The sequence below is a fragment of the Molothrus aeneus genome, chromosome 3, assembly GCF_037042795.1.
Source record: "Molothrus aeneus isolate 106 chromosome 3, BPBGC_Maene_1.0, whole genome shotgun sequence".
Lineage (NCBI taxonomy): Eukaryota > Metazoa > Chordata > Aves > Passeriformes > Icteridae > Molothrus > Molothrus aeneus.
Window position 1 is genome coordinate 75,735,610 of NC_089648.1, and position 24,974 is coordinate 75,760,583.

A 24,974-nucleotide genomic window follows, 5' to 3' on the forward strand; every position below is an offset into this window, starting at 1 on the left:
TTATGAAACAGAAGTATTTTCCTCAGGAAAATATAAAGCCTCAAGTGCAAGCTCTACAAACTCTTGAAATATTCCAGCAAGTCCCTTTAATTCCCAGACTTTTAATTTACAGCTTGAATGCCACCTGTTCTGCAAAGGCATGTCTAATTCAGCTGGAGTTCTGTGCTAACAGCATCATTCAGACAATATTAAGCTTAAGTAAAATTGAAATCCTTGTAATATGAAAACCTCACATGTCAATGTTTATTATTTCATAGCTGCAGGACAGGTTAACTTGGTATTTTCTGTCTCATATTACTTTCCTGACTGTCTTGTTAAGACAAATAAGGGAACATTAGTTACAAATCATGCTCCACCAGGAGCCCCTTGCTCGACTTCTTTTTTAAGAAAAAAGTTTGCTTGAGTTTGAAATATTACTGGAAGTTAAAATAGCATTTACTAATTTGGTATCCATTAGTTTTTAGCCTCCAAGGGACAGCACAGATTATTCTGTCTCCAGCTGTGAACTGTTTGGTCAGTTCATGGTGATCTGTGAACTGTGAATGCTTCCACACAGTTAGAATGTATTTGATAGAATTCACTTTCTGAATCAAATTATATACTTAAGAGTTTTCCTAATTAACAAAGTCTGACCCCAAAACTTAGGGTTTTTAACATCTCTCTTTTTTTTCTTTCTAAGGATTTTTTTTTACAATCACTTTCATGCTAAGAACTTAGAATGATCAAGCTGGCTAGAGATGGTACAGAAAAAAGAAATAGGGCTAGAGCTGTGAATGGGAGAAAATAATTTGTGTGTGTGGAATGGAAAGAAACGGCTTTTAAAGGAAGCAAAGGAGTGCAGGATGAGAGTATGATTAAGCATTCAAAGATAAGTGTCATACTAAAAATGCAAGCATTCAAGCTGGTTTTCCATAAAATCAGATGGTGTGGTAGTTCAGGCATCAGTCAGGCCCAGACCCCATGAAAAGTCTTGGACTTCCGGATGCTGAAACCCAGCACCACTGTATGGTACCAGGGTAGTTTATGGGAGAATATGTAAGTCTACAGATGGATTCCTATGGTATTACATGATTGTTTGAAGTCCAGTAAAAGTTCTTATGCCACACAACTTTGGGCTCCTGATTTACATGGGCTGGTTCTCCTGCAGCCTCACAGAGGTCAGAGCTTCCATTTCCTGGTGTTGGGTATTTCATGCACCCTGAATGTGCTTGTTAAGTTTTAAAAATGCATGTAGTATTTTCATTAGGATTACTACCTGAGACTGTTTAACACAGTATTTTTTTCATTACAGGGAGAGAATAGTTTCTTCAGATGACCTTCTGGAGTGGTTGAGACCTTTCTGTGGCGATGACTCCCTGCCAGTGAAGCCTCGCATCAGGGTATTGCAAATTCTGGAGCAAGCCTTCCATCTCAGTGATGAGGATAGCAAGCTGCTTGTGTACTTCAGGACACAGGCTGTTCTCAGAGCCTGCTGGCCTGAAACAAAGGTATTAATACTGATTGCTGCAAATTACAGCATTAAACTGTTTTGTGTGTGAGGATTACATAATGAATCACTGGTCAGTATATAGTTGTGATGCATCCTGTTGTCTGGAAACTAATCCTACTCTCCTTTTTAAATCAAGTTTCTGATACATTCTGATTCTTTGAAAAACAAAGTTACATAAAAGTAAAGGACTTCTCTAATTTTTGTTTACAATCAGGAGTACATGATACTGAACTTGATGGAACACTAGTGATTTTCCTCCATGTCAAACATTGACATTGATGTTTTTGTACCTTCTTTCTTTTCTGACCATTTTTTCCCGTCAGTTTTATCTTCCCTCTTTATCTTCCACTTGGTGTCACATTTTACTCAGAATTAGAATGATAATTACTGGCCACTGGCCAGACTCTTTTTGTCTTGAGCCTTTAAATATTATTGTATGAATGTGTAGCAGTCTTGAAATCATGTGAAATACCTCTTGCTGCATGTAGAATTGTTCAGAAGCAGAGTTACTTTTTGTTCATTTTCTAAGTTCCTCTCCCTATGCCAAGACCTTACAGAACAAAAATAGAATATTTCTAATAGTTCCCAAAAAAAATCTATGAACAAACCCACTTTATATTCATATAAAACAAAAGCAATATCTCAGTTTTGAGTTGCTGTGCTAAATTCATCCAAGGGAACAATCCTAATAAAAATCTTAAAAGGAAAAGAAAGTACTTATCTCTTGGTTTCTTTGGAAATTACTTTTTCTCTTGTATTTACAGTAATACCAGCATTTAACTCCTCAACTACTATGCAGGTGTCTGTGATTAGATTCTTCATTTCAATCCTTTGTCAGTATTTGTGTTGCCTGTGATCTGCTTTCCAATTCAAAATCATTTCCAATTATAAAACATTCAACTAGAGTATGTCTTAAGAAAACAAGATACATGCAGGTAATAGTTTCCAGCCATGTTTGTAGAAGACAGGAAGAGAACCTGTATTTGACAGAAGCCTTATGAGACTTATTATACTTGTGATTTTACCTTAAATATTTATCAAAACTTTATTTTCTCCCATAATCTTGTAAGTCAGGATGTATATCTCTGCAAAAAGAAATATTCATCCATTTGTTTACAAAACCTAATTTTAGGACTTAATTGAATGCATTTCATGTGCTGCTGGCTCATGTGTAGCTCACTGCCCACCAGAACCCCCAGGGCTTTCTCAGCAGAGCTGAGACAACCACAGCTGTGCTGTCCCCACCTGTCCAGGTGCATCACAGCTGTTAAACCTTGTGCAAATTTTGCTTCCTCAGTCTTCCAGCCTGTTTAGGCCTCCATATAATCAGTTACTTTCCGTTTCCTGAAGGGATTTTTAGAATACTCCTAGTTTCAAGCAGGAAAACCTGATTTTCTTTTTGCAAGGGAAGAAGTTTGTACTGGCTCAGCAACAGTTCATCTGCTCATCACAGAGTTGCTGATCACTTCAGTGCTTCACACTTTTTCTGATGAGTAAGCAAGTAGTACAAGAAGACATGTAATAAAGCTCGAAAAATGCACTAGATAAGCTCAAACCTTTCAGAGATAACTGTCTGAAAATATGTACACAACACCGTAATACTAATTTCTCTGTATATACTATTTAGTGTTTAGCTAAGTGTAGAAATAGCTTTCATGCTTAACAATAGTGAAAGCAGTGCTTAAATGTACATACATAAAAATCATTGATTGTGCACCCCAATTTCTGCTACCGAGTGCAATTATAAGAATCCTGTTGAAATATATTAAAAGTTATTCTCATTTTCATGTCAGCTCAAGCTCAGTGTGGTTGATAAGAACCCTTTCTTTTCTTCAAATATTTTGTGCTAGGTGACTAACGTGTTATTTAGACAGAAGAGTCATGTTGGCTTGTCCATTAGATACCTGTCACTGAAATTCAAAGTTCTTCACAAATGTCCAAGAAAATAAATAAGTGGTCTTAGATGTATTTATTTGGTATTTTTTTCCTCTTTTAGTCAGCTGATGTCAAATGTTAATCTACAAACTGATACTAGAAAGGCAAGTGATGGCCTTGTTTGAGATCTTACTAAGTTTGCATATTTTGTGAACTAACAAACAAGGAAAATATAATCATAAAATAACAAATTGAAAACTATACATTTCCCAGTCTTTCAGGTGTATTAGTGGAATAAGAACACTGCAGAAGTCAGTGATTACATGGTTGCTGAAAAGCAAAGAGAGAGATTTCTATATGAGCTTTGGCAGAGCATTATGGTTAAGACACAATTTTCTCATGCAAGTTCACACTTCAGGTACAAAGACCTTTAAAAGCAACCCTGTTTATACAGGAGAGAGTATTGAAGGACAACTAAAAAGTTTAATCAGGTTGCTGAGTAATCCTGTAAGAAGAAGTAGACAGGAGGAATCTCATCTTTCAAACTATGTCAGTCTGCCTGCCTTGTCTGTAGACATCGCTTTCTCTATTATCACTACACCTTTATCAATTTGGTCATCCTTTCTCATCCAGAAAAGTAATAATTAAAAAAATTAATCTAAAATCTAAAATAAGTGGGGAGGGAAGGGGCTGTGGATTGAGTGCTGGTTTTAGATTTTACAGGAATGTGTTTAAAGGTTGTTGGTTTTCAGGGCTTTTTAATGAACTTTAGATTGCAAATAGGTCAAAAATGCATTCATTATCTTGCTTCCAGATTGTTGTATTATTTCTTGCACGGCATTTCTTACATGCTTTTGGGGGATCCCTCTTTTCCTGTACCAATCCTTGGCACAAAAAGGGACAGCAGATATTATAAAGTATGAATGTGGATTTCTATTTAATAAAGATAATTTTAATGATATTGCAGTGTTCAATTACCAGAAAACGTGTGAAAGCCACCCTCAGTGTGCCTACTAATCCTTTTAGACAGGCTTTGCATACATCAAGGAGGGACTTAATATTTAATTATGCTCTAGGTGCTGTAAGTAGTGGTCCCACAAATCAATGTGCTGGGAAACAGGCCAGCTCCTACAAAATTAAAAATGTACTTTATGGAAGCAGCTACCTATCAAACATTCAGAAACACAGTGATTTCCAGTTCTCTAATGATTAGTTAACAAAATTAAAAATTCAGGGGTCCTCATTTTTCAAAGGCTTGAGAGTCTTTAATTCACATTCCAGTAGCATCCCACGCTATGGAGGAGGAGGAGGCATGCCTTGTTTTAATCCCCTTGATGAATTTTATCTGAGCTCTTCAGGTTCTGTAATTTTCTAGTTAACTGGTGCATGAAAAATATGGTTCAAAATACTGACTTTTTCTATATTAAAAAATGTTGGAGGGGGAAGAAAGACATCATTTAGAATGTTGGTATCAAAATTTATCTGTATTTATCTAAGATGGGAAATCCATTTATTTTCAAATAATATAAAAATATAGTCTGTAATGACTCAGTAGTGTCTAACAAGCCTGAAGTGTCAGCTGACAGGTTATGTGTGTGTGTGTGTATGTGTAGTTAGCTGGTGAGCTCAGTGACCAGCTACAAGGCATAGGTTACAGAAATGAGTTGGGGTTTGCCTCAGGAAGTTACAGGGGCACTAAAAAGCTTCTGGAAGTATACCAAGGCTTACTTTATATATAAAGTTATTCATTGTGAAGCTTCTACAAGACACACCTTTTCTTGAAAGGATTGTTTCATTATTATGCAAATACAAAATGTAATTACTACTTGCATGCCACTTAAATGCAAATAGCTTTGTCATTTAGAGAAGGTAATCTCATTTAGCCTTCTCCCTCATATTGTTATATTATAGTTTTTTCATGATCTTGGGGTATAGAGAGCTGCTGAGGGCTAAATGTTTTTGAAAATTTGAAGGAACGTCTATTAAGGATTTAAAAGTGTAACTTTGGGCGCTTCTCTTATTTATTTTTTTTCTAAAGTTTAGCTTTGAAATATTGGCAGATTAATTGGTGTTGTGTGTGTGGGATGTGCACAAAACATTTTCCTTCCTTCCTGCCTGTGTGGCAGTTGATGTATGGCATATGCAACCTTGTGTCTCAGCAACCTTAGTAATGTCTGCATTGACTTTCCGAGAGCTTGGGGTGGCTGTCAAGACTCCATTGCTGCTTTGTTCATCTTTTAACCCTGTTAATGAAAAACTTGCAATGAAAAATGTGTTAATGAAAAATGGTGTTTCTTCATACTAGTTCCTTGAGAAAGATCTCAAAGGGAATATCAATGTCCAGTGATTTTCAGCTTTTTCCCATTTCCTCTTCTCATGTCATAGATTTACACATGAGAAGTCCATTTTGTTGAAGCCATTTATCAGGTAACAATGGAACGTGTATTTAGTTTGATCTGGCAAAACACAAGGGAAGGAGCTGTATCTGTTTTATCCTCAGCCATCTTTTATTTGTGAAAAATGCTTAATTAGAAGAAAGATTTATGTTCCTATCAACTCTGAGTAAATTTGTTATTATGTTGTTTATAATTCTAGAGACATTGTTTCTCTGCTGGTAATGCATAAAAATTAAGCTTAAGAAATTTAATTTAAGTTTTAATTAATATTTTAAAACACTAATTTCCATTCCTTGAAGATGCAATTCATCCATATGAAAACATGTGATTTTCTTTTTCAGGGAACATAAATTGTAGCGTGTATGATTAATTAAATACTTTTAGATGCAAATGAAATATTCTCCATTAACTACACAAGTATAGCAGATAAGACAAAGTGTAGAGAAAAGCAGCAGTGTGAGTGCACACAAGTTTTGAATTGAGCCCTGGGCACTGCAATGCTCTGTGACCAGTAGCAGTGGCTTCAAAGGAAAATAAGAATGCTCTGGAGTGGATTGATGGGGGATCATTCACTCTCCCTCATAGGTCTTTTGTAATGAAGGTTTAAGTGCAGAATGGTTGAAACAGTGTATAATCAGTTTTGATCCCAGAAAAATTAAGAGCTTATTAGCAATAGAATCAGACTTCTGTTATTGTATTTCAAAAAAATCAGTGGATAAACTGTGATTCAATCTTGGGCATCCCCTGCTAAATTTTCAGCCTTAGGACACACCATGCTTCACTGAGCACAAAACATGCTGAAACTTTGTGAAGGAGGGATGCCATCCAGAGGGACCCGGACAAGCTCAAAAAGTGGGCCTGTGTGAATCTCATGAGTTTTACAAGATCAAGTGCTGGTGCTGCACCTGGACTGGGGAAAGTCCTGGTGTCAGTCCAGGCTGGGGGATGAACAAACAGATCACAGCAGCCTGGCTGAGAAGGACTTGGGGGTGCTGTGGGTGAGAGGCTGGACATGGCCCAGCCATGTGTCCCTGCAGCCCAGAAAGACAAATGTGCCCTGGGCTGCATCCAAAGCAGCGTGGGCAGCAGGGGAGGGAGGGGATTCTGCCCCTCTGCTCTGCTCTGCCCTGGTGAGACCCCACCTGCAGTGCTGCATCCAGCCCTGAAGTCTCCATGAGCAGAAGGCTGTTGGAGTGCATCCAGAGGAGGCCACCAAGATGATTTGAGGGAGGGAGCACCTCTCTTGTGAGGAAAGGCTGAGAGAATTGGGATTGTTCAGCCTGGAAAAGAGAAAACACTGGGATGACCTAAATATGGCCTTCCAGCAGCTGGAAGGAGCCACCAAAATAGATGGGGAAGGACTTTTTACAAGAGCCTGAAGTGACAGGACAGGGGGGGAATGGCTTCAGACTGGAAGAGAGTAGGTTTAAACTAAGTGGTAGAAAAAAAATCTTTACTGTGAGGGTGGCGAGGCACATGAACAGGTTGTCCATAGAAGTTGGGGTTGCCCCATTCCTGGGAGTATTTTAAGGCCAGCTTAGAAGGGGCTTTGAGCAACCTGGTCTAGTGGAAGGTGTCCCTGCCCCTGGCAGGGGTGTTGGAACTGGATGCTTTCTAAGGTCCCTTCCAACCCAAAGCATTCTGTGATTCTGTGACTTAACCTTTTTATCTGATTTGTTAAGTTTTGTGGTTTTTTTAGGATATTAAAATCCATAAAATCAATTTTTTTATTCACTACACTTTTCCCTTAATCTGTTGTTTACTCTCAGTAACCAATTCCAGTCACACCACCTCCTCCACAGCTTTTTCTCTCCATAAGTATCCTCTCCTCTATCTCAAAACCCACTGTGATATGTAGTACACCTCCTGAGAAAGGTAATTGGAGAAGTGAATATGCTGTCCTTGTGGAAATTAAGACTCCATGGTTATGCATCCCAGCACCTTGATTGCTCTCTTCACTTCATCTGTACATCAACCAGAGTTCTCTGGATTTCATTTAGTGAGGCTCAGGTTACTGTTTTGACTTCATTAGACTAATTTAGCATATTTTAAAATGCAGTAGTGTTACCATTGTTACATTTTATTTGCCATCATAGAGTCGTTTACTTACCTAAGACTTTTTTTTTTTTTAAGTCTTTTGGAGGTTTCTTTTGACATAAACTAGCCTTGACAATCATTTGTCTGTGTTTTTGTCTGTTCCATGCTTGCAGTCTCCCCAAAACTTAGTTTTTGTAAACAAGGAAGCAGCCATAAACCCATGAGAAATTCTACTTTTTACCTTTACTATTTGGTTATAAACTGCTTTTTTTTGTTTACATTTTTGGGTGGTTTTTTTTTCCTCTTAGTAGATTATGCCCTTCAGTGTCTCTAGTCACGAATGTAGTTCTAAGCCCTTTGAAAATATAAGTAAATTGTAAAACTGGTTTTCTTTAGGCATTATTAGTGTTAGTATCTTAAATGAGTGTGTTTTTATAAATAACTGTGACAATAGATGCTGTCCTTTTTTCCAAACAGTTTTCTTATTCCATCAGCCATTGTGCTTGTTGACAATTCTTATCTAGAGATCTGCAAACTCTGTATCATCTGAGGGACCTCACTCAGGTATTCTTAAAATAGTTCTTACTTTATAGGAATTTGTGATATTTCGTGTTGATTGAGAGAGTAAGGGGTTCTTTTTCCACATTGCTGCTATTGTTACTTAGGGACCCAGCTATCAAGACTGTGACTGCATCAGCTACACCAAATCAAAAAGAAAACCACCAACTGCAGTGCTTCTGTAATGCCATTTGGTATGACAGGTGCTGCCTGCCCTATTCAGATTATTTTTATGGCTGCAACAGAGCTACTCACTTATTTCAGTTTTTACAGCTTAAATAATTTTGTGATAACCATCCACCTGGTATTTTATTTGCTCCTGCCTAGATGATAACAACAATGAAGGAATTTTTCTTTTTTTTTTAACTGGAAAGAGTAATACTGAAATAATTGGAGTTGACATCAACAATCTTCTGTTCCTGTAAGACAGTGTCTTAGTTTAGTTGGAGTCTTTCTTTGTAGAAATATATCTTTGACTTTTCTAGTCCTGCCTATTTGCAGGAAGATGTTTTTGGAAGTACTAATTCTGAAAATGTTTCACTTACATGTAAACAGCTTTTAAAAGAATTTTTCTTTATTAGCCAGAATTGCAGACTTTGGTTATCAAGACAGCAGTTATGCATAGGGGTGAATACTGTGAGCTTGTGGATGCCGCTTGATGGTAGTGATGATTAAAAGGGAAAATTAGAAACCACTTGTGTATCATAGGAAGGAAATGGCTGATGCTGAGTTAACAGCTTAAAAGACATATAAAGATGAAAATCTTGTCATTTCTGGGCTGTATCTTCTAATGCTGTTGTCTGGTCTGTTAGAGTATTTATATAATATATAAATTCTGAATTATATAACAATGATTAGTAGTTGGTGCATACACAGAAGATTACTTAACATGTCTGTGAGTCCCTCATGTTGCACAAGTGTTAGTTTTAACTATACTTGCATCCAAATTTTTACATATTAGTCAATATGACTAGTCACGCCTAGTCAATATACAATTTAAATAATGTATGTTAGTCCTGTCTCTTTCAGTTCCATCTAGCTAGCTATAGGAGTCTTTCAAAAGCATCTTTCTTTATCATTATTTGCTGTTATTCTCCCTACCAATATCTATGTACAGCCCTCAGAGGTTTTCTCTGTACTTGCAGATTAGGACATAGTCTCCTGCAGAATACAAATGAATGGATTTTGTTTTCTGTACGAGTTATTCATTTTATGCATTAGGCAACACATTTGTGTTTATTGAATCTATATGCGTTTCTTAGTGAGTTGCATATGAAGCAGATAAGGAATTAAACAATATATAAATCACTTCAGAAGAAAAAAGTTCTTGAGTATTTCTATAAGAACTCAACATGTGGCTGAGCCTTAGTTTGATTCATCACCAGTAGGCTTCTTGTTGATTTGTTTTTTTAACTTGAATCTCATAACTTGCATATCTTGTACACTGGCTTTAATTTGAGCAGGATTTTACCTGTTCTATTATGTGCATCTCTTTAGTTTCTGCATGCAGCAAGCTTGCATATGTGCTCAGAATTCAATAATGGTTTTACTATGCGAAGCCCAGCTCTCAGGAAAGTGCAAGAACACCTGACTTCAGAGTTCTTCCTCCTCTGGGATATAAGGCACGGGTTGTGAACAGTGGGTTTGTTCATGCAAAACCCTTGACTTCAGTTTTAATTTTGAATTGATTGCTCTAAGATTGTAGTTTTGATAGCAGACACTTCCTTCTGGTCTGTCAGACAGTGTTTATGGCTTTCAGTCTAGGTCAGAGCAGCCCATGGTCAATGAGTCCAGCTCCTGGCCCTGCACAGGACACCCCAGGAGTCACAAGGCACACCCAGTGCCTGAGAGCACTGTCCAAACACTTCCTGAGCTCTGTCAGGCTGGTGCTGTGCCCACTTCTCGGGGAGCCTCTTCCAGTGCCCAGCCACCCCTCCTGGTGGAGAACCTTTTCCCAATATCCAGCCTAAACCTCCCTGACACAGTCCTTGGAATGTGGTTGGGGATTTTTGTATTTTTTTTGTTGGTTGGTTTTGTTGTTTTTAAGTAACTATCCCTTAATAAAACTTGCTTTGCATTAACTGGGAAAACTCCTTAAGCATAGCCTTGCAAAAAGCTGCTTTCAAGCAAGGGAATTTAATCTGCAACAAACGGGATCATGTTTTAGCTGTTGTGTTTTTTCATTAAACCAGAGCTAAATCCTGTTATTATACAGGAGCATTTTGTGAGGCCAATGAAACTATTTTTTAAAAGTTGCTATCTCTCAGCTGTGACTTAATACCACATAAACTTCCATTTACTAAAATGTGTTGAAAGTAGAATTATCAAAATGTGAACTAGGGTTGATAGAGAAAGCAAGATCAAAACAGCCTGTTTAAAGCTGACAGGCTCCTTTGCCCTTGACTTTCTCCATCCTTTGTATCCTTGCCCATATACTAATGGACCAGTGGCTGAATGATATCGTGGTTTGTTTTTCCAAGCCTGTTATTAGTCTCTCCAGCCTGACCCTGTTGTGTCCTGGAGGATTTTCCCCTCAATCTCAATTTACAAGTTGTTTAATGTGGATTTTTTTAAAAGAAATCCTAGTTTAGAAATAATGGGATGCTGGTGTATGTTGCAGGGTATAGCATTTTTGGTTTTGCCTTGAAAAAGGGTTTACTGTTGCTCTAGCATGTGAAGATCTTGAATAAGATGTTTAATATGTGCTTGTGGTTTTGCATTGTTTCACAAGTATATAATGTGTCTAACATCAAAGCTGATAGGATTTCTAACATCTTGAAACAGTTTGAAGATGATGAAATAAATAACAGCCTTTAAAAGCTCCTAATCTTACATGTGCAGAGTCAGTTGCTATGCAATTTCAGGAAGAGTTGTATAGTGTTGCAGATTGTGTTTGTTTTTTGGGGTTTTTTGACTGATTTTTGACATTTGTGTTCATATTAGCAATAATTGACTTTAAAATTTCTATTTAACTTGTAATTTTATATGTCCTTTGTAAAAAACTTTTAACTTTGCAGCCTTGTACTGGAGGTAGGTTTCAGTAACTTACATTTGTGCAGACTTTCAGTACCTCCAAAGATACCAGCAGAGCAGGGAATGACAGATTACAGCCTAACATGCAAAGTGGAAGGACTGCTTTCTTCAGTGACCAAACCCTACTGGCCTGTTATATAGGAAGGACAGTATTTTCTTTGCTGATTTAGTTAATTAGATTGTGAACTCTTTGGGGCAAGGCTGTTGAATTTTTGAGCCATGAACAGCACATCAAGATGGCAGTTACAGGAATGCAGTCAAACTGCTACCAGTCCTTTCAGTTGTTGTTTATAAACCACGTTAAGCCCTGTCTGATGAGTGGAAGGAAATTTTAGCATCAGTGTTCCCTATCTCAAATCTGAATAAAATCTTTGATGTCACATCTGCCTATTACTTTGAGATGCAGCACAGATAAATTGTCTATCACTACAGCTTGGGCAGGGGGGGTGGGGAGATACGTAAAATCAGCATTTTTCAAGGAAGTTCTGAGAAATTGCAGAACAATTGTCTATTGTAGCAATAAGGGACCAGTCAAATGCCTGCTTAGTGTTTCTATTTTCAATGCCATTTTAATTCAAATTTACGCTGCAGTGTTGAACATGAACATATTTTGAAATACTTACATTTACCATCTGGTAGATGCAATAAAATTAATTTTATAATCATGTAAAACAGTAAGCTTTTGGTTACATTCCTTGGTAACAGCAAACTTTTCTGCCTTGAGGACAGGGAGTTGCTTTTAATCATGGATATAGCTTTTCTCAATAAACAAGCAATTATAGTGAAAATATTTTTCTGATTTCATTTATAAACATCCTTATAATTTATCTCCTTTGTAGTCAGCAAAATCTGTTGATGAAAGCTGTGGCTCTGTCACACTGACCCAGAGTAAAATTGAATTTGCAGAATAGATACCAGTGGACAGAGGGAGGTCGGAGTCTGTCTGCATTAGTTTTCCTGCTCACCATTCTCATACAAAAATAGCATTTTTCTATTATCTCAGAGGAAGGAGAGAGTTGAATTGACTGGGTCTTTTTATTGGCATTTCCATTTTTTTTTCAAACAAAAGGCACTCTCATCAACCAAGTCAGTCAGCACCAGATTGTCAAATTAAATAGTTTTAGCAATAAAGCATTTGCAAGTCTATCAGATGTGTCTGTCCTGTTGGATCAGGAGACCAGGATTACATTAGTGGATATCTAGAACTTAAGGACACAGTTCAGATACAGCTACATTCCAAAGTTGCTGTAAATAGTGGTTTTAACTTTGATTTCAGGAGTGAGATGATGTATCAAACTAAACCACTGATTCTGCAGTGTTTTAGTTTGGTATATTATCTCACTCCTCTGCCATGCCAAAGGCCTTTTCTTATCAGTCATGTGTGATTTCCACAGTTTTATTAAACTTCATCATTCTTCAAGTGCATCATCTTACAGTTTTTGTAAAACTTCAGGTTTCCAGAAGCTACATAACTAACTTGTGAGGCAACTTTTCATATTTGGACTCCTTCATCCATACCACAGGTGATGAGTATGAATCAAATAACAAATCTGTAGAATAACATTATGAGTCAAAACTTAGTGCACTGAAAGTTGATAAACTGAGTGCCTTCAACATTTTGGGCATCTAATAGGATCTAATCTGTGAGGAAAGAGTCTTGTAAGATTTAAGGTAAGTCCAAAAGATTTGATCGTAAGGCAGAAAAGCTGGATTTATTTGAAGAGAAATTTTAAGTGCACAGAGTTTTTAATTCAACAATGAATCTCTTGTAGGCTATGACAAGCTCATGCAGTTTGTGTAGCCAGGATTTTGCTTTGAGAATTTCCTGTATGATTTTTTTGAAGGAACCATTAACATATGCAGATGTTTGTATATTCTTGTTTCTGAACATATGTAGTCCCTCAGTAATGAAATTGTGTGTTTTAACAGTTTAACATAAGGTTTGGCTTTACTTAATTTGTATTTTGTTTTATAATCTATCATGAGGATAATTTCTACAATTAATTCCCCTAATTGACTTTCCCATTGTGGTAAATATTTGTGCAGCCTTTTAATGAGAAACATGATGCCAGCTGTGTTCTACTGCCAAAGAGACTGCCTGAAACTGAGGACAATCAAGTCAGAATTGAGCAAATCTGTTGTTAAAACTGAAAACCCTGCTTCCCTTTTCCTTGCTTTTGTTGTTTTGTGGTTTGTTTGATTTTTTTATTCCACTTTTTTTTTCATATTTCTTTGGGTTCATCTGAAGTTCATGCCTAGTTTTGGGCCTCGTTATTCTGTTTATTGACAGGTTCTTTACAGGCACTTGTGTTAAGAGGGCTCTGAGCAGTTCATGGTGGGTTATCTTGGCATGATTAACCTCAGAGCGGTTTAGAAAGATGTTTTGGGGTTTTGTTTAAAAAAAAAAAAAAAGAAGGAAAAGCAGAGTGCTATTGTCCCAGTACCCAGTACAACATTCAGAGTCATCTGAATAGATCATCCAAAATTGCTACAAAGAGAGTGTTCAATTAAAAGTGGATTTTTTTATTAATCTATTATTACAACAAAACTGAGATGACTAGCCACAGCAACTCATCTCAGCTAGCTTTCACTTTGTGAAGGTGAAATTTCTACCTTTTTACACAGAGCTTGCTCTGTTTCTGCTGTGGGAGGTGTCTGCTTCCTCACTGTGCTCTCCCCAGACTCAGAAAGCAAAGACAGTAATACAGAGCAAAATTTAAGTTCTCTCTGTGTGTTTTATATAGATCAATCCATCTGTCTGTCTAGATGTATGTATACATATACATACAGACACATAGTAAATATAAATGAAAACCCCATTCCTATGTGCTGTTTCAAGATATTCCTTTTAGCAAGGAACTGTCACTGAAATCTCTCGTTTCACGTTAAAGGGAAGTGACATGCATCTAAAATGTCATAAAAAGAGTGAATTTTCTCTAGTCTTCTTAAAAAACACAAATCATTAACGCCATAGAAAGTTCACTTAATTTTTATTACTCTTATTGAGAAACATAGGTGACTTGAAAAAATGCCATTGTAGAGAGAAATGCTGCAGAAATGCTCTCTTATTTGAGAATAGAAAGGTAATTCTTCTGATTGACTTCAATTGAATTAACATGTGTTCTGTCATGAGCAATCATGTTGCAAGGATCTAGCTGTCCAAAACACAAAATAATGGTGCTAGATGAATTAAGCTCATAAAAAATGCAAACCAAAATCTGTAAAGATGCATTATTAGGCAGAATTCCTGGAATTCAGTTCATGTTGAGTAGGATGTCTGATCTGCTCTCTGCTACTAGTAGGGGCTTTCTGTGATAGCTTTTCTCATGTATTCATACTGTCTTTACCATTTATTGCCATTTTTATGATTATCATTAGAAAGATCTTAAAATTTAGTCTGTGTTTTGAAGTAATGTGCTGTTTGTGAAGATATAGTAAAATGTACTCAGTGGGCCATCCAGAATGGTATGTACTTGGTTTCAGTACATAAAGAGCTAGTTTTCTGAGAAGGAGGTTTGGGGATGGGTAAGCAGTGTGAGAGCTTCTGTTGTCTAGCCAGTACTTAACTTGCTAAAATGGTAAATATTTTGGAGCCTTAGAGGTTAACATCTTCTGTCTCTTTTTTCCTTTGTTTATTTCCTTTCTCTTCTCAACTTTGCCATTTCAATATCTAGTATTATAATACTATACATTATCAAGTATATATATTACAAGTGGGTAACTGATGTCTGCTATGTGACATTTGCAGTAAAGAAAAATATTTCAAGTGGACAGATCTAGGGAACATTTTTCACTATCTGAAATGTATGGTGCTTTCAGATATACTCTGGAGACAGAAGCAAACAGTTTTTCAACACTAAATATTTTAAAGTCCCAGATTATGTAGGCAACTCAATAAATGCATCAGTAATGTTTGTTTTCCAGCCTCTTTTGAAAATTTGCCCTTGATGTATCAGAGCCACTTTGAAGAGATTGGGATGCGATCTTTAATCTTTCAGAGTAGCTGTAGAACTAAGGAAGACTTTGTCCATGTTTGAAGTCTTAGAACTACTTGGGCTGAAACAGAAAAGTTAACATTTAATGCTGTGTATCTTCAGCAGAATTATAAGATGAAACTGAAGTGTTTGATATTCTGGAAGTTTCTGGACTCTGGAAGAAAAGTTCAGCGTAAAAATGTGTTAATCATACAGAGGGAGCTACTTTGTTATTGTAACAAATAATTGTTAAACTCTAAAAACTTGTGTCTGTCAGGTAGGCAGCGAATTGTTATTCCATTTGTGAGAGCCCTCCTGGTGTGATATCCAAACTTTTAAACAGCAGTTATTTAGTAGCAAGTTGCTTCTCATTTACAACAACCTTCCTTTGACAGTCAGACCTTTTAACCTGCACATTTTTACCGTGAAACTGCAGGCAGTAATTACATTTAAAAGAACCTGTCATCAACTGGAGTGAATTCAAGTCCAGGCAAAAGCTGCAGGTTTGCAACAGAGATAGGCACTTGTCCCAAGACAGAATTGTCTGGGAGCTGATAGGGCAGTGGGTTTATTTTCCCTTAGGTTCAAACACCTGTGCAGAGAAATACTGTATTGTTAGCAAGTGTTCTTTGCAGGGGAGATTAATTGAGAAGCATCTTTCAAGGCTCTTTTCTAGGTGAGAAAAGATGAGGTGCTGTAAATTCAGATCAAACTATTGAATTTTCATGGATGAGGGAGAGTAGTACATATTAGGAAAGCACTGGACATAGCTGTTCTTTGAAAATGTGTGTGTGTATGTCTGTACATTGTGAAAAAGAAATTTAGGGAATTTTTGTTTGTTTGAAGAAGACACAGATCTGATCCTCTGAACTAATCAAAGAATGTACTTGTGTGAGATTACATTGTTCTAGGAATGTCCACCTAAGTCATTCCACAGCTTCTGTGTTCTCGCATTTTATTTGCATGTAGTTGAAAATGAGAGATAAGAAAATGGGTTTCTGGGAAAATTATGTTCACTGTGTTTCCTGCATTTTGAAGCAGTGATGTTCTTCACAGATAATTTGTCAATTGCTTTTGAATCATTGATTTCTGGGGGTAAAAGAATAATCTGGTTTAGTTTGTTTGTTTGTTTTTTGCCTCTTTCAGGTAGAGATAACAGATATTGAAAATGAAGAAAAAAGATACCATCTCTTCCTGGGACTTCTGGAGTCCAGTCAGAGTCTGTCTGAGTTTCAGCACTTGGTCCTGCTGCTTCAGGCTTGGCCACCAATGGACAGGAGCAATGGGTGAGTGTTTCTTCAAACAGCCATGTAAGAAAAGAGTTCAAAGTCTAGCTTGATATCATGTCGTTTTCAGTCCAGTAGCTGAATAGTCAGTGGCTGGTAGGAGTGCATCCTTTGGAAAGGGTCATAGTGGGAAGAATAAATGGTTTATTTAAAGCAGAGTTGAATCAATCAGTTTCTTGTAAAACCTATATATACACATATGTAGTCTCTGTGATGAAGGAAGGCAGAAAACCATTTTATTGCCTGAACTGTAGCACAAGACAGTGTTCTGTCTACTTATAATTTCAAGCTACGTGTTTTGCTCTTGTTTTTAGCAGTATAAACAGAGTCCATTAGAAAAGAACAGAAAGTTCTGACTGTTCTTTATATTCAAAGTTACACTTTGCAGAAAGGCCTCTGAAAGGTGATGATGTTCAGATGGATGTGGCAGACAGTCTGCAGGAGGCCTGCAAGGGTAATGGTACCATGAAATGGCACTTCTCTTGTCTAGACCACTACCTGTTATTTCTGTCTCTGAATAAAGCATCCAAACCAATTAAAGATTAAAGTAATTATAAGACTTCAGAATTACACCCATAAATTGGATATTAACTGGAAGTAGTAATTTGGAACATCCAGACTATAGGCAATAAAATATTTTATCAGTTCTTTGGGGTTTTTTTTGTGACTTTCTAAATAAATTTGAATGTATAGAATACAGCAGCTAAATTTTTAAACTAATTTTTTAACTAATGACTCCTAAGATATAAGTATTCAAATAAACTCATGTGGAGAGGCAAGGATCATGCATCTTTCAGAGAGAAGTAATATTAATAAATATTTTGGCTAGCCATGTCTCACAGTAGTAGTTAGGTTAGAGTTATTAAGTGGTATTTATTTTGGATTACTTAGGGGTATTGATTACAACCTATTTTAACTTGGGGACTACATCCACACGCAAAGTGTTTATGTGCATTGATTTTTCAGAAAAGTTAAGGCTATCTTTTTCTGAAGAGTAACTATCTTATGTTTGTGTAGAGAACTGGTGGGTTACAAGGTAACCTGTAAAAGTTTTTAACATTCAAGCTTGCACTTTGTTTGGAATTTCTGGATAAGGAATAACCTAAATTCTTTAGTGACAATTTTACAAGCCAAAAATTGTTTTCAGTACATTAAGAATTACAAGGACTGCTGTGGGATCTGTCACAAATTCATATTTCAACTTCCATTTTAAGTTTCAGTTTTGATTGTAATTGCAAATTGGATGCCTCGGTGTGTGGGAACTGTCATTTTTTTTATAATCTACATAATACCTTTAACAAAAATCTAAAACTTAAAGAACAAAAGGTCAAGTGAAATACTGCTGCAATTAGCAAAATCTGTTTTCTTTGTGTTGAACAGAAAGACGAAAGAGTTTGTGAAAGGAGAGCCCTTCTTGTATATGGGCAGTTCTTGGCTACTGTTCTGTTACAGAGTACATAAAAAAAAATACATTATAATATCTTCCTCTTGGTGTTATGTTCCTTCAGTCTGACTTCCTACAGTGAAGACCAGAAAGAAAGAAATAAAAGGTGTAGTCACAACTAACTGTGGATCAAATTTCAGAGTGGGGAATACCTCTTCGACTTCATCAATCTTGGAAGTGAAAATTTCTGCAAATATTTAGGTCACCTGTATCATAACTCTTTTAGAGTCTAAAGGAGTTATTATGGCTCCTAGGCAATTACACAGTCACAGTTCTTCCCTCTTCTCCCCTGTTCCATAATTCCACATTAATAGCATTCAGCTATGCTTAGCAGCCATGGGGTTTATGGATGTTTGTGTGCATGTGCTCCTGAAAAGCCTATCTTTAGGATGGTTGGGCGTAAAGAACAGGAACTGTTTTCTTAGCAGTATTTTCAACAATTTCATTTTAAAGCAAGTTGTATTAACAAATTTTTGAGCAAAGAGGAAAGCATCAAGAAGTTAAAATTATATGTATTAACATTTTTGTTTACTCTTTACTCTTTTTTTCCTCCTCTCCTTCAGGAGGAGGGTCATTATTGCTTATTGTTTCCAGCCAATGTAACAATCCTTACAGGAACTGGGGAATTTAAGTGTGAGTCATGTGAATATTTAGAATTTAGGTTTTCAATGTAGCAGTAAATATCTAATACTTAGAATTGAATATAAAGCTGGAAAACACAATTTACATTCTGTAAAAGGTTTAAAGGGAAGGAGAAATAAAAGAACTAAGGTTTGAGGGAGTTTTTGGTAGGCTTTTAATTTTTGTAACCTCTATTTTTTTTTTTGTTTTTTTTTGTAACCTCTTACTAAGAGGTTTTTTTTGTAACCTCTTAGTAAGTCCATACTTAATGGTTTTTTGAGTTCTTGTTTTCTGAAACACTCCAGGTAAAATAATACTTAGTATCACAAGTATGATTCTCTTCTTGTCATAATATGCTGTGTTTACTGTGAGAAAACAGAGAGGTAGCTTGGTTGTTTCAGTCAGCACTCAAAGCTGTACGCTTCTTAAAATTTTATTTTCATACCCTTGTTATGCATGCATGCTTCTCCACCCAGATGGCTCATAGTCAGATGTCATTTTAAACATTTCATAAAGGTGTTTCTTAAAAAAAAATTATTGACAGTACCTGAAGCTCTGCAGTCCTTTGGAACTTGCTGCGTACATTCAAAAGGCATTTTTTATATTTATTATAAATATTGATAAGGTGTTTTGGAACTGAAATAACCCCAGTGTTAGAGATTCAGTACTTTAGTTCACTTCTTTAGTCTTAATCCTGGTTTTTCCTCTTTTGGTGTTGGGAAAAAATGTAAGGTGTTTCTGCTGTGGTTTTGAAGTCATTGCATTTTTCATGATGAGAAATATTTTTTTTTACAATCACAGTTACTAAAGTAAAATTCAGGAGAGAAGAAAACTGAATTTTTCCTATTGGTATCAGATTTTGGTAACTTAATTTTGGTTTAATTAGAGATAGCAGATAGTTGTTAATAGGGCACAGGAGTTATAAGGAATTGTGATGAGTAAAGCATTATGTATGTAAACTATATAATCTGATAATTTACTTAAATAAATTTGCATATGGCAGGTCTTCATGGCCTTGCATCTTTCCATTTATTTTTGTGTTTTATAGTGTGATTTCTGTTTCCTTCTTCTAATGGAAAATTCCAGGAGATTTTCTTAATGAGCTCCAGGGGCAGCAGCTATAGAAATGGAAATTGATTTTGACTCTGGGCCTCTAAGTAAGAAATGGATCACAGAGCAGGAGCTATCCCTTTAACCAGTGGCAAAGATGGAGTTTCAGGGATTTTTTTCTTCTTCTGCCATGACTGGGGATTCACAGATTCAGTGCCTCATGTTGTGTTTGCTGAATAATCTGGCATCTAGGGTTTCAACCCTTCACGTTGAAAGGAGCGGAGAGGAGGAGCTCTGCTGTTCCCAGCCAGACTTCTGACAGCTCTGTGCACAGTGACTGTGGCTGATGGAAAGGCTCAATTAAGTTGTCAAAAGGAAGAAAGACAATGACTTCTATTTAATTTGCATTCAGAGTTTCCCACTCCTAGCTTCTCTGTCTGGTTTTCGTTTTGGGCTGTAATGACAGCTGTGTATGGGGCCGCCTTTACTTGTTCACAGTGTGTACTTTTGGAAGTGGACGATGAGCAGGAGAGAGCTTTTATGTATGAAACAGTAGATATTGGTGGTTGTCCTCCCCAGAGCTGTCAGACACTTGGTATGTCAATCCAACAGACTCTCTTAACAGACTCCATTTACAATTATATTAATGTGTTGCTTTAACAATTGCTGCAAAATAATAACTTTGAAAAGCAGCACTTTGACAGCACTTTACTGCTTCTTGTCACATGTACTAAATGAGTATCTTAATTTTCACTAAATTATAATACTAAATTGGCACTTTTGGTCCTGCTGTGAGTTCGTTTTTTTGTTCTTGTTTTTTTTTTTTTTTTTTTTAAGCTAAAGTAGAAGGTTTACTGTGTCTTTGGGATGCTGATTACTGACCAGAAAAATTGATGGGGTGATTTTTAAAATGGTTCTTGTACCTTCTTAAGTTTATGCACAGATGACATAGAGTTTGTGTTATTGTGGCTTAATACAATCATTATAGAAGCTGTAATTGTGCATGCTTTTAGCCCACTGTAGGTGGGAACTGAAGTGCATCAACTTAATTTACATTAGAAAAACGGCAGTGTAGGTGTGTTCCAGTGTTGTGCTTTGTGCTATCAGCTAAAAGTGGTCTGTTACCCATTTCTGTCACTACATCCACTCCTAGCCAGTACACCTGTTCCTAACTAAAGTATCCAAAATATCTCCATGATCTACCAAATAATGACTATAGGTGAAAAAAATGTAAAAATGTTACAGCAACAGAAAAAAAACTTCACAGTAAGCACTGTGTTTGCTATCCTGCATGATGAAATTTACTTGTATCTACTGTCTGCCATCTGTTTATGTCTGATTCTGTAATGGTGACATAGCATGAGGTTCTGTGAGGAATTAAAAGAACATTTTAAATAAATAAATATGTAAAACAAATGTAACTGTATCCATATCTACTAGCAGAGTTCAGATGCAAGTAACTTCACTTCCTGACCCTTTTTGGATGGGCTGTGGAGAAAAGTTTATTTTTGTCTATACTCATTGGACCTGAAAATTAAAATGTGAATCTGGCTGAATATTTTCCTCTCAGAAGCAAGAGACAGATACTGAGAAACAGAAGCTGTTAGAATGTGATCAAAACAAACAAAATTAGGAATGCTGGATTCCTGTCACCCCTCCCTTGATACCACTCTGCTTGGGAAATCAGCTGGTGTAAAGCCAGGAGGAGATCCTGTGCTATTCCAATTTGATCAGTCTTTATCTGGTGTCTAATTCCTCAGGGTTTGCAATAAGCATTTCATAATTCCATGTAATTTAAATTTCTTTGTTTTATTGAAAGAGTGATGGCATTATGGACAGTGACTTGTCTCAAAACTTACATCTTTCTTTCATGAAGTTGTGCTTTTAAGTCACATGAGAAACAACCTACAGAAAATGCTATATGTATATTTATATTCTATATACATCTCTTTTTTTACTGGGCAGATCATGCACAGATGATAATCCCTGGGTGAAACTGGGGACTTTTATGCTGCAGAAGTGCCCACCTGAGGAAAAGGAGAAGACAGGAAATGAAATTTTGAAAATTTGCCGTTCTTTGTATGAGACAAAGCATATGCTCCCCGTCAAGGTAAGTTTTAACTTTGGGTATCATGTTTATGAGTCCTGTTTCAAGGTCCCAGCTACAGATAAGATGTTGCTGTACTGGATCAAGTCCAATGGAGAGCTAACAGAGAGGCTGAGAACTGGATTCAGTCTGTCTTGAGAAGAGATGACTATGGGAGACCATGTGTTTAAGTTGTCAAATGAGGAAACAAGGAGAGGAATTAGTCAGTCTCTTTTCAGACATGCTCAGTTATAGGACAAGAGGCAATAGAGACATGTTACATTATCAAAAACTCTCATTGCACCCAAGGACAACATTTTTAATCTTTAAAGTAGTGAAATATTAGAATGGGTGGATGCCAAGAAGAGACAGGGAGAATCTACCTTTGTAGGTATTTAGGTCTTGACTGGATCATGGGCAGTTTAATATTATTGGACTTGCTTCAAGTTGGAGGCTGGTTGGATTAGCTGATCTTTGTAAGTCTGTGGCAGTATAAATTATTCTGTAATGTATTTATAGAAAGGCTTTAATAATCTATTATCATTTAAATCAGTGTTGCAAAAATTGTTACTTGAATTATCAGTAATTCTTTTACCAATAAATCCTTAAAGATTTAGTGAGGAACCCCTGAAAAACATGGTGATTGAAAAAAACCTCAATATACAAGTAATTACTAAGTAGTAACTATGATATTCTAACTTGCCTTCCCTAAGTATGTATGCATACTTCAATACAAACATCTCCTAAGTATAAAATTATTGAAGTGTTTTGTATGTAAACACTGTATATTAATGAAGACAGACTGGAGAAGTTCTTAATAAACTTCACACAATTTCAGAGTAGTCGTGCATATTTTTAATAGGCTGATTAATCTCATATAATTATCTTTATGCAGTCACTGTCTGTAATAGAAAACAGCTGATGTTAGGAAGAAAAGCAGAATAAAAACAACACATTCTGTTTAAAATACAGACAGGTGGGTGTGTGGGTTTTTGTTTGTTGTTTGGTTTTTCTTCCCTAATCTGACACACTCATCTGAATCAAGTTCAGAAATCTTTGTAAAACGTGATTCCAGAAGGTGGCAGTAAACTGAAATGATAAGTACATTTACTAATTTATTAATCCCACCAAAACTCTTTGGTGGAAGGCAGGTTCCTGGGACTGGTATAATTATTATATGTAACTTTTCTTTGTAGGTGCTGAAATGATGCATTATAGCTTGTAAACTCACAACCTTAGTGTGCATAGGAGTAGCTGAACTTTGTCAAAGTAGAATGTTCTGCCTCACCTCAGTGACCAAGCGAGAAAAATCCCTGTGAGTGTCATTTTTATACAGCAGTCAGTTCACCAAGAGTTCTGCTCAAGAAGGGTCATGGTTTGCATTTCTCTTAGTTGAGTAAACTTCTCCATGATCTCCATGGCAAGTCACCGTTTAAACAGAGTTTTGGTGTTGGTATACAGCTTTGGTTGGAGATGCCTTTCTTGGTTTTTTTTGGGTTTTTTTTTAATATTACAGGATGTTGAAAGAGCTCACCATGTAGGTATGACTATACAGGTACAGATCAGAAGTTATTCCACTCATCAAGATTTAAACAGCCTTGCTGATGTAAAATATCTTTTTATGGCTAGAATGCTGTGCAGTGACAAGGAGTCGCAATAAAATGTGTAGTTGTACGGTTACCTACAAACATAGGCTGTATTCCTGTAAGTCACTGCTTGGGAAGAGGAGGAATGGCATGTTTGAATTTAAGTAATTTATTTGTCTGTATGGCTACAGTACTTAGGCACTCAAATGACAGATTTGCAGTTATGTGGCTGAATAAGGTGAAAATGTGATCACTGACAACCTGTTTAGATGATTTGACATTTCAGTATATAGACTGATTAAGATGACAAATCTGGAATGATGGAATTTTAAAAACTGAAACCAGTTAATTATCATGAAAAACATATGCCATTCAATTCTCCCCCATTACAACCTTGCCAAGTTCAAAGATTGTAATGGAAAACACATATAACTTCAATTCTTGTGGTCTAGAAGTTAGAAAAACCATCTTTGGATATAGTCATGAAGGATTTAACTCTTTTTTTTTCATTCCACTTATTTCAAGTTCAAAGATTGTAATGGAAAACACATATAACTTCAATTCTTGTGGTCTAGAAGTTAGAAAAACCATCTTTGGATATAGTCATGAAGGATTTAACTCTTTTTTTTTCATTCCACTTATTTCATTCCATTCCTACTGGTCTATCTAGCTTTTTAAGCCAAGTACTTCTTAAATGTCTTTTGGATAGTTACATAGCTTTAATTGTTCTGTGTTTGCTTTGCAGGGTGGTATTTTGTGGGGTTGTTTGTTTGTTTAGGGTTTTAATTTGCATTATTCAATGGATAGATACCTCCATTCCTTTTAGTGGAAGAAAGCATTGTTTTATTTGCCTGGAAGACACATGCTTGGACTGTCCAACATCTGCACTGCCTGATTAATCTCTTTAGAAAGGGATAAATCCTTCTCCACTACGTAATTGTTAAAAATGTGACTCCTCTGAATATCTCATGTTCTTCTCTCAGCCTATGGGTCATGTGTCAGTTAACATGGGAGAATGCATCTAGTCCCTTATCTGTAATCACCTTGGGGTCCTAGAGGCTGAGATACTTATCTCCTGTAATATTACAGCAGACAGTTGGTCTCCTTTTTTTCTAATTTTTGTAACTAGTTTTTCCTGGGGTTTATATATGATTTTAGATAGTGTGATTTTGTCCACAGTTATGTCTGCTAATTTTCTTCAGATAATGTTGAATTTAAATGGTGCTTTTGAGTCTGTTTTTAGCCTCTCCAGACATAATGCTGTTTGTACTCATTATCTGGCCCTTCAAGCCATCCATGAAAATACTGAATAATACTGGACCCAAAACAGACTCCAATGACATATGGGTTATTTGCCTTGCCTGTCACAGTGAGCCACTGATAGCTGCATAACTAGAGAGGACAAAAGTTGTCATACAAAAGTTTCAGCTAAATCATGGTAATTCAGATTTTGAATTGGGCTTCCCTTGACCTTTTCACAGATAACATCAAACCCCCTCTAAGCAGTGCCTCTCATGGCAGGCAGCAGATATTTGAACA

The 24,974-nt window shown here is 36.5% G+C and overlaps 1 protein-coding gene across 1 annotated transcript in view; it reads left to right on the forward strand.

Moving 5' to 3' along the window:
- NBAS (NBAS subunit of NRZ tethering complex) overlaps window positions 1-24,974 on the forward strand; it is a 161,429-nt gene that overhangs the window by 124,238 nt on the left and 12,217 nt on the right. The window contains exons 48-50 of the mRNA XM_066547200.1: window positions 1,292-1,487; window positions 16,509-16,648; window positions 21,729-21,873. Of these exons, the coding sequence (XP_066403297.1) occupies window positions 1,292-1,487; window positions 16,509-16,648; window positions 21,729-21,873 (481 nt within the window). The remainder of the gene's footprint in view (window positions 1-1,291; window positions 1,488-16,508; window positions 16,649-21,728; window positions 21,874-24,974) is intronic.